At 42.4% G+C, this 14931-nt stretch overlaps 1 protein-coding gene across 1 annotated transcript; it reads left to right on the top strand.

Annotated features, from left to right (window-relative positions):
* Positions 1-5143: 5143 nt before the first annotated feature.
* On the top strand, positions 5144-14389 carry LOC116327833 (adenylosuccinate lyase-like). The gene is made up of 12 exons (XM_039610597.1): positions 5144-5756; positions 7317-7520; positions 7608-7652; positions 7957-8036; positions 8148-8319; positions 8418-8464; positions 8578-8668; positions 8780-8849; positions 8928-9075; positions 10496-10676; positions 10992-11168; positions 13033-14389. The coding sequence occupies exons 1-12, from the start codon at positions 5613-5615 to the stop codon at positions 13126-13128; spliced, it is 1455 nt and encodes a 484-aa protein (XP_039466531.1). The 5' UTR covers positions 5144-5612; the 3' UTR covers positions 13129-14389.
* The last annotated feature ends 542 nt before the right edge of the window (positions 14390-14931 follow it).

Genomic DNA, 14931 nt, shown 5'->3' with positions numbered 1-14931 from the left:
TCAAGGATTTTGTCAGCTGGTGTGAACAGAAGCATCTTCGCATCTATGCCAGCAAGAAGGAGCTGCTGATTGACTTCAGCAAGAAGTCACCCCATACTGCATCAGTGAACATCCAGGGTTTGGACATTGAAAATAGTGGAGGAGTACAAATACCTGGGTGTTCACCTCAATAACAAACTGGATTGGTCCACGAATACAAATGCACTTTGTGTTATAATATTGCTTCAGGGAGCAGACATGACACCGTCTTAGCTTCTAGCCATCACTTTTTATTATATCCCCACACCACCCTCCGGTGGCTTCCACATGAACTGCACCTTAAACAACAACTGTTCACTCGTATCATGACATCCCCCTTTTTTTTTTTTCTTTTTTTTTTTTTTTTTTTACACAACAGGGGCAAACAACAAAGCAACTCACAACACGACTCTAGGCCCATGACCAGTAGAAAAAGAAAGGAGAAAAAAAAAATGCATCTTTGCATACTCACATTTCTCTTTAGTGAACATATTTGTTTTTCTTCCCATGTTTTTTTTTTTTTTTTTTTGTCAAAGCATATACTCAAACCATAATGTTCATTTTATTCCTCAATAAGCCTTCTGGGCTTGGAAACAATACGTCCACTCGCTGTTTTGGGTGGGGAACTTGGAAACTCTGTGGGAGTGACATTTTTACTTTGCATGTCCATCTCGCTTTGTCCCTGTATTTTATCACACTCATTTTGCTGTGTCACGTTTTGATTGTCCCTTGACTGCCTTAGAAACTTTCTGTTCCTTCTATATGTCTGTCCATCAGGCATCTGAACGACATAAGATCTTGGATGTTCAGATAAACCTGTCACCTGGGCTGGATTCCATACACCCTGTTGCCACATTCTGACAGTGTCACCAACCTGCAGTTGCTGAAGTGCTTTGGTGCCTTGGTTAAAGTATTCTCTCTGTTTCTGTTGTCTTGTTTCTAACAACTGCTGCACCGTCTTAGTGACCATTTGGGGTTGCAATCTTTGTGATGTCGTTGGAAGTCTTGTCCTTATGCGCCGACCCATTAGCAGCTGGGCTGGTGACGCTCCAATGTCCTCCAACGGTGTACTCCTCAGATTCATTAATGATCGATACGGGTCATTCCCCTCGGCTTTTGCCTTTTTTAACAAGAGTTTCACTGTTTGTACTCCTCTCTCTGCCATTCCGTTTGACTGTGCATGGTGGGGGCTCGTAGTGTTGTGACAAAACTCCCACTCTTTTGCAAAGTCTTGGAATTCATGGGAGCTGAACTGTGGTCCGTTGTCTGAAATCACTGTTTCAGGAATTCCGTGTCTGGCAAATTGTGACTTAAGATGAGTGATAACTGTTGCACTTCTCGTGTCTGACTTCAGCCACTCAACCTCAATGAACTTGGAATAGTAATCCACTAAGAGGAGATATTCCTGCTGGTCAAAGGTAAATAGGTCCACACCTATCTTCTGCCAGGGTCTTTCTGGAACACTATGTGGATGTAGTGGCTCTTTGTTCTGTCGTTTCTGGTAAGTACTGCACACATCACAGCAGTTCACCATCTCTGTGATACTCTGTGACATTCCAGGCCAAAAGAGTACTTCTCTCGCTCTGCGTCTGCAGCTTTCAATACCCAAGTGACCCTCGTGAATGCGCTTTAGCATTTCTGCTCTCAGTGCTGCAGGAACGATAAGCTGCTCTCCTTTGAACAGAACTCCATCCACTACTGAAATTTGTTCCTGTAATTCCAATACGCTTGGATTTCTGTTGCAGCCTGGTTTCTTGCTTCTGGCCATCCATCCAGAACTGTCTCTGTAAGTTTCATCAGTGTCACATCATTCCTTGTTTCCTTTCTGAATTCCTCTAGTTTTGCACTTGTCACAGGCAAGTTGGAAATTACCATGTGCACCTGGTCTTCTATGTCATTATCAGATGAGCTGGTCACTGGCAAATATGCTCTGGATAATGTGTCCGCGATGTACATTTCACTTCCTGGCTTGTACTGTACTTGTACCTGATATTTCTGCAGTCTCATTAGGAGTCTCTGTATTCTTGCTGGAGCACTGCTCAACGGCTTTTTCATTATCACTTCTAGTGGTTTGTGATCTGACTCACGTTCACTTCTCTTCCATACACATACTGATGGAAACGCTCTGCACCAAACACAATCGCCAACATCTCCTTTTCTATTTGTGCATAACGCTGTTCAGTCTCTGTTAATGAGCGTGATGCATAAGCAACTGGCTTGCCCTCTTGCAGTAAGACAGCACCGAGTCCACTTTTCGAAGCATCGACAGATAGTGTGACTGGAAGCTGTACATCATAGTATCTGAGCACAGGAGCTTCAGTCAGAAATGTTTTCAATTTGTTGAACGCGTGCTGGTGCTCACCTTCCCACTGCCATGCAACATCATCTCTGGTAAGGCCACGTAATGGCTCTGTGTGTTGTGACATGTTTGGAATGAACTTTGCTAGGTATGTCACCATACCCAGAAATCGCTCCACATCTTTTTTTGCACTCTGGTGTAGGCATTTTCTTTACTGCCTCTATCTTGCTCTGATCTGGTTTCAAACCATCTGCCGAGAAGATGTGGCCAAGGTATTTAATTTCCTCCAGGCCTACCTTGCATTTGTCCTTGTTCAGCTTGAAATTTTTGCTCTTGCTCTCTCAAGCACTTGCCTCAGTCTGTCATCATGCTGTACTTTAGTCTCTCCCAGATCAAAAGGTCGTCTATGTATGTCTCGACGCCATCAATCCCCTCAAACAGCTGCCTCACCGTCCTGTGGAATACTTCTGGAGCTGAATTAATTCCAAAAGGCAGGCGAAGGAATCTGTAACGACCAAAAGGTGTGTTGAATGTACAGAGACGAGAGCTGGCTTCATCCAATTTAAGTTGCCAAAATCCTGAGCTTGCGTCCAGCACAGTGAAGTATTTGGCCTTTGCCAGTCGGCTCGTTATCTCTTCAACTGTTGGCAACTGGTAGTGCTCTCTCATGACTGCTGTATTGAGATCACGTGGATCTAGGCAGACTCTCAGTCGTCCAGTAGCCTTTTCCACAATGACGATTGGATTCACCCACTGGGTAGGCTCTTCAATTTTTGTAATCACCTCCATTTTTTCCATTCTGTCCAGTTCTACTTTGAGTTTTTCTCTCAAAGTGACAGGGATTTTTCTCGGTGGATGAACTTTTGGTGACACACTCTCATTAATTTGAATGGTGTGTTCTCCCTCAAGGCAACCTAGGCCCTCAAACACATCAGCAAATTCTTTGAAGATGTCCATTTCATCACTTTTATTCAGTGCCATCACTCTCTTGATGAGTCCCATTTCTTCACAAGTTTGAATTCCCAGAATTGGCTTGGTTTCTGATTTTACGACAATGAACTCCAAAACAAAACTTTTCTTTTTGTATTTCACTGCCCAAGTGCACTTTCCTTTAACTGCTATTTTGTCTCCGGTGTATGTTGACAACCTGACATTTGTGGGTCTAAGCATTTGCTTATTTCCTATTCTTCGTAGTAGACTGTAGGGAACCACATTAGCTTGTGCACCAGTATCAAGTTTGAATTTCACAGGTTTGTGGCCAACTTTTATTTCTACAGTCCATTCATCTGTTCGTGTCTGTGTTTTTGCATTTACAGCCCCAATGAACAGACTTGCCTGCTGATCCGTGGCTTCATCTGCGACAGTGTGCACTTTTCTCGATCTACACATTCTGGCAAAGTGATTCATTTTCCCGCAGTTCTTGCACTGTTTGCCATAAGCAGGGCATTGACGTGATGCATGCTTAGTTCCACATCGTTTGCAATTAAATGTGCTTGCTTGGTCTTTGTCGTTCGGTTTCATCTTACTTTGTCTGTCTTTTTTGCATGTCTGCTTATGTCTCACTGCATCTACGTCTTTACTTTCACGTGCAGAGACTTGAGCATTGTGATCCTCCTCATGCATTTGCTTGATTTGAGCTTTTGTGGTCTCAGCTGCAATGCAAAGCTGAACTACTTTTTCGAGAGTAATGTCATCTTCTCTTAACAGCCTTTCTCTCATTGCATCTGATGTAATTCCACACACTACGCGATCTCTGATGAGGGATTCTTGCAGTTGTCCAAATTCACATGACTTGGCCCTTAGCTTTAGCTCCGTGATGTACTGGCTAATTGGCATATCCCCTTGCACACACGTGAAAAACTTGTACCTTTCATAGGTTATGTTCTTCTTTGGGTTACAGTATTCCTCAAATTTCTCCATTATTTTCGTCAGCTTATTCTCATCACCATTTTCCGCAAACGTGAAGGTATTGTACACTTCAACCGCCTCCTCTCCAGCAACGTGAAGAAATAGTGAAGACTGTACCTTGGGTGGCTTGCTAGCACCTCCTGTAGCCGCGAGATACAGCTCGAACCGTTGCCGAAACCGTCTCCAATTTTCCGAGAGGTTCCCCTGCAGCAAATCAAGTCCAACCGGTGGCTTAAGCCCTTCCATGTGTGCGACACTCTTGTATAGCCTTAGCAGTTCACTTCTGACACCATGTTATAATATTGCTTCAGGGAGCAGACATGACACCGTCTTAGCTTCTAGCCATCACTTTTTATTATATCCCCACACCACCCTCCGGTGGCTTCCACATGAACTGCACCTTAAACAACAACTGTTCACTCGTATCATGACACTTTGCAAAAAGGGTCTAAGTTGTGTTCACCTGCTATGGTGGCTGAGATCCTTTGGGGAGTACAGGATTCGTTTAAGGATGTTCTACGACACTCTGGTATGTGTGTGCTTCCTCACATGGACAGCACATGATGATCAAAACTGGAGAAAAGGCAAGCAGACAGGCGTCTGGGCCAGCTCTGTCCTTGATTGTCTGCTGAAGTCTATCAAGCACACACACACACACACACACACACACACACACACACACACACACACACACACACGCACATATCTCTGTACATTTTCTTATCTGTACAAAATTTAGTCTCCAATTTAGTGAGCCTGACCTCCAGAGCTGCAAATACACAACATGCCTTACAAGTATCATTATTGCCTAACAAGGCAGAGAAGTAGCCAAAGATCTGACACACTGATCACTGAGGAAAATACAGGAGCAACAAGTGAAGAAGCCACTGGCTCAACAACATAACAAGCTAGCAAATTCAAAAGGACAAAGTGAATGAATAATGTGAATATAATTACCAGGTGATTCAACGAGTTTGACTTTTTGCTGGCAATGTGGACCAAGCTCTCATAACGGTGCCAGAATATCTTTTGGAGCGACCTCAGAACTGTGGCATCACTCGGCATCTTGTTGCATCATTTCATGGACTCACCATAAACAGCTGTGAGAGTGCCACTAGGGATGCCACAGCTTGGTGCTGAGGCCACAAAGAAGAAGCAGAGCCGTTTCACATAGAAAAGTCTACGAGATCAAAGGCTGACCTGTTGGCAAAAAATGGATTCAAATGACACGAAATAACACAGAGGTGTTACTTTCGCAGTCTAGTAGGGGCCAGTAATGCAACTGTAAGTTGGTACAACTGATATTAAAAAAAACCCAGAGGAAGAAGAAAAAGAGTGGGGCGGGAAAGAAGCTGAAGACCTCACTGTGTTCACTTTTCTAGCAATCATGGCCGGAGCCGAAGAGATGAATAAGTATCGCTCACCTCTGGTGTCCAGATACGCCAGCGAAGAAATGAGCTACAACTTCAGCGACAAAAAGAAGTTCATCACCTGGAGGAAGCTGTGGATTTATCTCGCCAAAGCTGAGAAGGTTTGATATAACGATCTGCTGATTTTTATATGTTCCACAATTCAGTCTCACTGTTTTTGTTTTTGTGCTAGAACCTTTAGGCTTGAAAACTTTAGATTTTTCTACTAAACAAAGCTGTTTTAATTATTTTATATACACACTGCAAATGTGCTCATATGATTTGGCACTACGTCTTTTGAACATCAAAAGCTTTGTTCAGCCTGACTGTCCGGACTGATATATTGAGAGTGATTATATAGAGTGTAAAGGGTTGTTAGCAACACGCTTACACACAGAGATAATGGGTTTTCCATAAGTCTCTGGGTCAGAGTCCAGACAAGATATTCTGAACCAGAACTTAGAATCAGTAGAAGAGCAATGGATAATAACATTAAATTATCTATCAAGGCAGGGCAGGGAGGTGTCTTTTTCTTCTGTCTCTTACAGCGGATGGAGCAGATACCAGGCAAGGTCACAGATGTACGAGGAGCGAGACTGCCACATTCTTGTGGGAGCAAGATAGCCAGGATAATCTTTGTTTTTGTAAAGCCCATTTCAAGGTCATTGTTTTTGTGAACCAGACCCTTGATTTCATACAAAGGTCCACAGCGCTGTGTAAACTTGTAATTTCAACTGCCAATGCAAATTAGATCTTATTAAATGACAGAACATTCTCCTGAAATTCCTTCTGAAAAATGAGAACTTCCAGTTGGCCATAATTTTAATGAAAATCTGTCAACATTATTATGAGATTCTAAAACTGAAAACCTGCAGTTTGTATTTTCCCATAGCAGAGCCACGTGAACTTTGACATGCATGCGTACATGTCCTCGTGCAGAGTCATTTAGAGCCACTGCTGCTGTGTAAAAATAGAAGCGAATGTTACTGTGATGAGAAAACAGCTCTTCCAGTGGCAAAATTATTAACAGTAACTCTGACTAAATGCTGTTGTCTTTGTTGTGTCTTCTGCACGGAGGTTTGTTTGACCTGCTTACAGTCTGACCTATGACCCCTTTGACAGGAGAGAGGTACTTGATTGGCTGGAACCTTTCTGTAGTGCTGTAGGAATCACGTGACTACTGTGTAATGGATGTATGTGTGTGCCTCCTCACGAGGACAGCACATGATGATCAAAACTGGAGAAAAGACATGCTGACAGACTAATGACTAATAAACAGCAGGCTGTTTGTTATCAGCTTAGCAATGCAAGTCACTGTGTGACTTTTACCCAAACATCCTTTTCATCAACAGAAGAGCCAATGCTGCAAATATGTGTATTTATAATAAAACATGTATTTATATAAAAAGATATTTGTAACTGTAACTGTTGATACATGACTATCTTAAAAGTAAAGAACTGTGTTATCAAGAGTCAAAAAGCTCCACATAAAAAGTAGGAAGTAAGTAGGAAGCAGCTTATAAGTAAACTCTGAAAATGAATGAAACCCTGCAGGAAATGGTTCAGAATTCATTCTGTAACTACAAACACTTTTGTTTTGCCATCTCTAAATTTCACAAGTTGCTTGTAGAAACTCTTCCTGTTTGTCATCATGTCTCTGTGTTCAATGTTCTCCTCCTCAGGCTCTGGGTCTGCCCATCACTGATGCTCAGATTGCAGAGATGGAGAGCCATGCAGAGGACATTGACTTTGCCATGGCGGCTGAAGAAGAGCGAAAGCTGAGGCACGATGTCATGGCGCACGTCCACACCTTTGCACACTGCTGCCCCACAGCTGCTCCCATCATCCACCTCGGAGCTACGTCATGCTATGTGGGAGACAATACTGTAAGTATGACTGTTGCACAAATAAACCCAGCAGTGATGAGTTTTGACTCTTTAAAGCTTCTCATGTTTGTCGTTTCTCTTCTTCAGGATCTCATTGCATTGCGTGATGGCTTCAACATCCTCTTGCCCAAGGTGAGACTCACCTGTTTGTCCAGAAATTCTATGAAAACAGTGCAAATTAATATCAAACAAGCTTGTCAGCTAGTTTTTGTTTTTACAGTGAGTCCATTAAAAGAACAAAACATTTTCATTGAATTGAATTCATGAAAATTATATTTAAAGATTACAGGACAGGCTATGCATCATATTGGTCACATTTATTATGCATCTTCACTGCTTCTGGGAGCTAAAGATCAAAGTTGGCTGTTTGTAGCCCATGATGTAAAATAAGTTGGACACCCTGATTTGCATCATTAAAGGCTTGTTTTTCCTGCAGCTGGCCAGAGTCATCGACCGGCTGGCAAACTTTGCAGAGGAATACGCTGACCTCCCCACGCTCGGCTTTACACACTTCCAGTGAGTGCGACTGCAGCTGCAGTGTTTTCATAGGCCTTCATCAGACTGATGGAGCTGTCTAACTTTGATGTCAAACACACCCACTGTGCCCCTCTCCTCCTCTCTGTACAGGCCTGCCCAGTTGACCACAGTGGGGAAGCGAGCGTGTCTGTGGCTGCAGGATTTGATGATGGATGTGAGGAAACTGGAGCGAGCCCGCGATGATCTTCGTTTCCGTGGAGTCAAGGGGACCACAGGCACCCAGGCCAGCTTCCTGCAGCTCTTTCAGGGGGACCATGACAAGGTATAAACAACCATAAGAACCACGTGGGTGATTTCTGAAGTCCCACAGCACCGTATTGTGATGACTTTTTAATGTCAGTTTTCCTTTTGTGCCACCAGGTGGAAGAGCTTGACAAGATGGTGACAGAGATGGCTGGCTTTAAGAAGTAAGTATCAAACTCCTGTCTCCAATATTAACTGACATGTTTTTTTGAAATATGGTCCAAGCAGGAAGAATTTGAAACACGGGCTATAACTAATTTGTTCCATTCTTATCCAGAGCCTACCTGGTGACCGGACAGACGTACAGTTGTAAAGTGGACATAGACTGCATGTCCACCCTCGCTAGTTTGGGAGCTTCTGTGCACAAGGTGAGGAAATGTCTCTATTTAGTGGTGGTTAAAGAAACTTGGGTCTTGAGCTCAGTATTTTCAAAAAGCTGATGTAACAGAGTCTAAACTTTATGCTGTTATGTGCTGTAGATCTGCACAGACATCCGCCTGCTGGCCAACCTAAAAGAGATTGAGGAACCTTTTGAGAAGGAGCAGATTGGTACGTTCGCTCATTCAAAAGCACTTTTTACCTGTTAAACTGTGCCTCAGCCTAAAGCTTTGCCTGCTCCTCTTCCAGGTTCCAGTGCTATGCCCTACAAGAGGAACCCCATGCGTGCAGAATGCTGCTGTAGCTTAGCCCTACATCTGATAGCATTGATGGACGACCCCCTGCAGACTGCCTCAGTGCAGTGGCTGGAGAGGACACTGGATGACAGCGCCAACAGGTCAGCCAACACAGACACACTTACACAGCTGTGAATTTGGTATGATGCAGTTCTCCTCTGTGAAGTAGATATCACATCAGTGTAGACGCGTACAATAAGTAATAGTACAAAATGATTTTCAATTAGGAGTGGGTAGCCCAAGTGTTACTTCTACATTAGCAAGGTCTTACTGCTAAAAAATTTAAAGACTTGAGAGGAACAAAAATCCTATAACTGAGAGAACAAAAGCTTAACACTTTACAATTGTATATTAGTATGGAAGAAGTAAATTTGTTACTTAAACATGATTTAAAAATAAAACAGTTAAAATGGTAAAAAAGTGGAATAGTTCAATAGTAAAAAAGAATAAATAAATAAGATAAACCAAGGTGAAAAGGCTGTGTGTTCACTGCTATATTAGTGTTAATATAATTTCCTTCCTCGCTAGTCTCAGTAACCGTGGATCGGTCCGCCAGGGTTTCAGTAACTCCACTTGAGTTACTGCCCGAAGTGGAGGAGTTTAAGTATCTTGGGGTCTTGTTCACTAGTGACGGGAGAGGGGAGCAGGAGATCAACAGATGGATTGGTGCTGCAGTGATGTGGGAGCTGTAGCGGTCACATTACCAGCTACCATCTCTAAGGGTTGTTGGTCTCTCACTTAGAGATAGGGTGAGTAGTTCGGCCATCCAGGAGAGGCTCAGAGAAGAGCCGCTGCTCGTCCACATTGAAAGGAGCGAGTTGAGGTGGTTCGGGCATCTGACAAGGATACCTCCTGGGCGCCTCCTGGGTGAGGTGTTCTGGGCATGTCCCACCATGAGGAGGCCCCGGGGCAGACCCAGGACACACTGGAGAAATTATATCTCTCAGCTGCCCCAGAATAAGCTGGAGGAGGTAGCTGTGGAGAGGGAGGTCTGTGTTTCTCTGCTTAGGCTTCTACCCCCATGACCCGGCCTCGGATAAGCGGACAAAGATTGATGGATGATTTTCCTGTTAGAAGAATAAGTAGCTCAGTTTAAATTAGGCTAGTTTGGAGAGCTAACTGTTAGTAACAGGCCTATGATTTTTGCCCACAGTAGTTTTTATGGAGGGCCACAGTGACTGCCCACTTTTGTAAGGACTCTGGTTTTAAAAGTGGATTTCTCCTTCATTTTTCCCAATGACACTTCAGGAAATCCATGAGAGTTTGAGGCCTTGAACCAAGCCAAACAGCTAAGAGAGGAATTGTGGCCATAAAGGGAAAACAGGGAAAAAAAACTGAAGGGAAAAAGAAAAGAAATCAAGATTAAAAAGACTATGTGCATCATTGCGTTAATGGTTAAAGAACTACACATCCTACAATGCATTGCACATTGGTACTCAGGATTCAGTGGTTGAGTAAAAAGCTGTTACTTGTGATTACTGATGGTTTCTTTCCTCTCTTCCCTGCCTTGCTCCTGTGCAGGAGGATCTCCCTGCCCGAGTCCTTCCTGACAGCCGACATCATCCTCAGCACGCTGCAGAACATCACAGAGGGTCTTGTGGTCTACCCCAAAGTCATCGAGAGACACATCCGCCACGAGCTGCCCTTCATGGCCACAGAGAACATTATTAAGGCGATAGTGAAGGCAGGAGGCAACAGACAGGTAGGAGAAAATACCCTGTGAGGAATTCTCCTCTGTGAGTCAGAATGGACACAATAATAAAAGTTTTGAACATAACTGGATGATGCATTTCTGCTTAATCAGGAGAGATGGTTTACTGGGCAGAAAATGCCAGTGGTAACCAGAAATTCAGATGACTGAAATGAGATCATCTTCCTGACTAGTAACCAGTGTTTTGACCATTTAAATGAAGAAGCTGATTACCAAAAACCAGACTTGACATGGAGACCTAACAACATGGCTGTTAAAGTCAGCTCAACCTTAATGTTTCTCTGTTTTTTCCTGTGTGTCCTTCAGGAGTGCCACGAGAAGATCCGTGTTCTCTCCCAAGAGGCAGCAGCTGTGGTTAAACAGGAAGGTGGAGACAATGACCTACTGGGCAGAATCCAGCGAGACCCCTACTTTCCACCCATTCTAGGGCAGCTGGATGCTTTGCTGGACCCCAAGACCTTTATTGGGCGTGCTCCACAGCAGGTACAGCATGATCAGCCTTATTTTGATTCAGAGTCTGGCAACAGATGAATGTTTTCAGCCAAGCTGCAGCTCCCCTATTACTGTGTCTGCTGCCCCCTTTAGTAGTGATGTGTTGGTTGCGAACGAAACGGCTCTTAGAGCCGACTCTTTGAAGTGAACGACACGAGCCGACTCCTTTTTGGGAGCCATGTTTTTTTTTTTCTTTCTCTCACCCTCCCTTTCGAACTTTTTTTCGCTTCACTCCGCACATGAGCCTTGTGCTTGCGCTGAGCAGACGGGGGAGGGACGGTAGTTACACTCGCAGTAGCACAGGAACAGAGTGGGAGGAAAAGAGAGAGAAAGAGAGCCAGGGGCAACAGCAAGAGACAACATTGTCACATTAGTAAGGTATAGTAATCATCCACAACTATTTTCAGTTGCGGAAGATAAAGAATTCAGAAAGTTTATTCATGCAGTGAATCCTATGTATGCAATTCCAAGCAGGAAAACACTCTCCGAAAAAATCATCCCAGGCCCATATGACAGAGAATGTGCATCTTCTTTTTGTTTTGCATATTTTAATTTATATTTTATTGTGTTGTGGTTTGCAGTGTTTTGTGTTGTTTCACTTTAAATATGTTTAAAAGGAAAAAGCTGACAATTTAAATAGTTAAAAGTTGAAATGTAAATAGTTGTTTTTTGTATTTTATAATTTATTTATTACATTTTATGAGGAGTGAATAAATAAAAGTATATTTACGGTGGCCCCTAGAGACAAAGCACGTACAAACTGCAAAACATGTACAAACTCTGAAGCACGTACAAACTCCAAAACACAACAGAAGTGCTCCAGGATGCTAGGGGCAGTGTTGAGCTTTTGTTACCTAGTGGCTACACAAGCCAGGAAGTACTAACAACCGGATTTGGTGTGTGGTAATAACAGGTAAATGAACTTTCTTTTTAAAAAATTATTTGAATATATATGAGTGCTTGTGTATAAATACACAAACAAGACACATATGCTTTCAATTGTGTCATTTAAGTGATCTAGGTAGCTCTGTTTTGGAAGTTCAGTTAATGCTAGCAACGTGTTTTGGGGTTTGTACGTGCTTTGTCTCTAGGGGCCACCGTATATATTTATCACATTTCTAAATCAAACCATGTTTTTTTTTTTAACATTAGTAATTCCTTTTGTGCATAATTTTATATTGTTGTTGATAATAAATTAATTAAAGCAACAAAACAACCCGAAGAGCCGGTTGGGAGCCGAAAGAGCCGGCTCTACACACCCAGGACACCGGGTGTTTAAGCTGCTGCCGTCTGGCAGGAGGTTCAGGCTGCTGAGGTCCCGAACAAACAGACTCAAGGACAGCTTTTACAACAGGGCAATAGCCCTAATCAATGCAAATAGCTGACCTGATTGGCTACCTGCCTGGACTTTTTTTAGGGGGAGGTAACAATGTTTAAAACAATAACAATAGTAATATTTATATTTATAACAAGGTGCAATAATAATTAATGTGCAATAATAACAGTGTGCAATACACATAACACTTATTCTTCTTTTTTATTTCTAAGTTAATATACTGTGTTGTTTGTGTTATGCCAGTGATGTGTCATATCGTGTCGTGTTGTGTTATATGTAGTACCGACGTAGGACAGTTTTTCCAATTTCATTGTACTACTGTACTATGTATGACTGTGCAATGACAATAAAGAATTATCTTATCTTATCTTATCTTATCTCTTTTTAGTGAGCCGAGCCGAAAGAGCCGGTTCTCTAAAAAGAGACGGAATTCCCATCACTACCCCTTCGTGACAGTGACGACTGTTAAGAAACTAATAGTGTAAAATTTCTTTTCTTCTTCCTTCTCCTCTCCTTCAGGTCGCAAAGTTCCTGGCTGAAGAAGTACGCCCCCTATTGGAGCCATACAAGACCATCAAGGTCGAGCTTGTGGTTTCAATAGCTATGGCCAAATGAAACTATCTGAAGCATTGAAGGTTATATTACAAAAAACCTGTTTATTACTCAAAGTTTTTCACACACAGTTGTGTTTGGTGACATGTGATGGCCAAAAATATGAAGAGCAGCTGAATCTACAACTTATAATGAACTGCTTCATTATGATTGGCCACTTTATATCGCTGAATTGACAGCCTCTGTCTGATATGAGGTTGATGTGGTGCTTTGAACATATATATTCTTTTGTCGGGGTGAAAAAAAATTATGTAATATCTATTGTGATGGCATCAGCCACACAGGTAGGCACGTAAAATCAGTCCATTCATTCACGTCATTATATTGGTTTGCAGTTATTTTAGTGATATAATTCATGAATGTCTTCACTTAACCCTAACACTGATATTATGAAGCGCGCACATAATAGCATTATGTGGTTTTTATAAAAATGTTTTCTTTAATATTAATTATGTTTCTCTTTCTTTGAGTTACCTGGTTTGGGGAGGTGGCTGTTTTCTGTCTGGGCAAAAGGTACGGCCAAGGGCTGAGGACTTTAAAAACACCTGTTCAGCAGGACCAACCAAATGCTTGTGAGAAACGGGGGTGTTTTAGGTTTACTTATGTTATTTTGTGCTTAGTTAGTATTGGTGGGGTTTATTTGTTTCCCCTATTGTGTGTAAATGGTTTTGCCACTATAAAAGCTACCCTCCTGTCTTGTGTTTAGATCAGTTTGTGAGTTAAGTTGTGTCTACTTTGTGTGATTAAGCTTCTGGAAATTACTTTTTGTAGAGTTATATTTAGTATACCTCTTTTATGGACCCGGTAATTATATTTTAAACTTTCTTATTGAACTTTTGGGGGGTTAAAAAAAACAAACAAACAATAATTTGAAGACATTTTTTTTACTTGAAAATGCTGCTAACACAGAGCTGATTGAAACATTGCCCACTAATGAGTATACACACACACACACACACACACACACACACACACACACACACACACACACACACACACACACACACACACACACACACACACACACACACACACACACACACACACACACACACACACACACACACACACACACACACACACACACACACACATATATATATATATTTGTTTCTCTAACAACAAACTATTGAATTTTATTTTCCAAAATTACAACAACAGAAGGCAGTTGTTTAGGCCAGCAATGATAGGCAACAGCAAGAAATTCACAACTTGAAGGAAGCTGTAGATCCACATTTGATAAAGCTGAAAATGTTTGAAATACCTTTGATTTATCTCTTTCTTTCGGGGACACTTTGAGTGGCAAACTTTTTATTGCCAAATGTTGAGCAGGTTTACAACCTTAGGAAATTGCTGCGGTACATTGTGCAAAACATATTGTAAGACAAACACTTAAATAAAGATAAAAATAAAAAATTAAAGTGCTAAGCAGATTGATATATACATGTACGCAGGTGATGATGAGTGCAAAAATGGAATAAATGCAGAAAACACAGTATAGGGTCACGTGTTTATGGTGGGAACAGTCATATGGTTATTGTTCATGACTCCAACAGCAGAGGGGAAGAAACTGTTCTTATGGCGAGAGGTTCTGGTCCAAATGGACCGGAGCCTCCTGCCTGAGGGGAGCAGGTCAAACAGACTGTGTCCAGGGTGAGAAGGGTCAGCTGTGATCCGAGCTGCACGCCCCAGTGTCCTGGAGGTGTACAGGTCCAGAGATGGGAGTCTGCAGCCAATCACCTTCTCAGCAGAGCGCACAACACGCTGGCTTCTCTGTTTGTCCCTGATGTTGGCTCCAGTGTACCA

The sequence above is a fragment of the Oreochromis aureus genome, linkage group 4, assembly GCF_013358895.1.
Source record: "Oreochromis aureus strain Israel breed Guangdong linkage group 4, ZZ_aureus, whole genome shotgun sequence".
Classification (NCBI taxonomy): Eukaryota; Metazoa; Chordata; class Actinopteri; order Cichliformes; family Cichlidae; genus Oreochromis; species Oreochromis aureus.
This window is presented reverse-complemented; position numbering and strand designations above follow the sequence as displayed.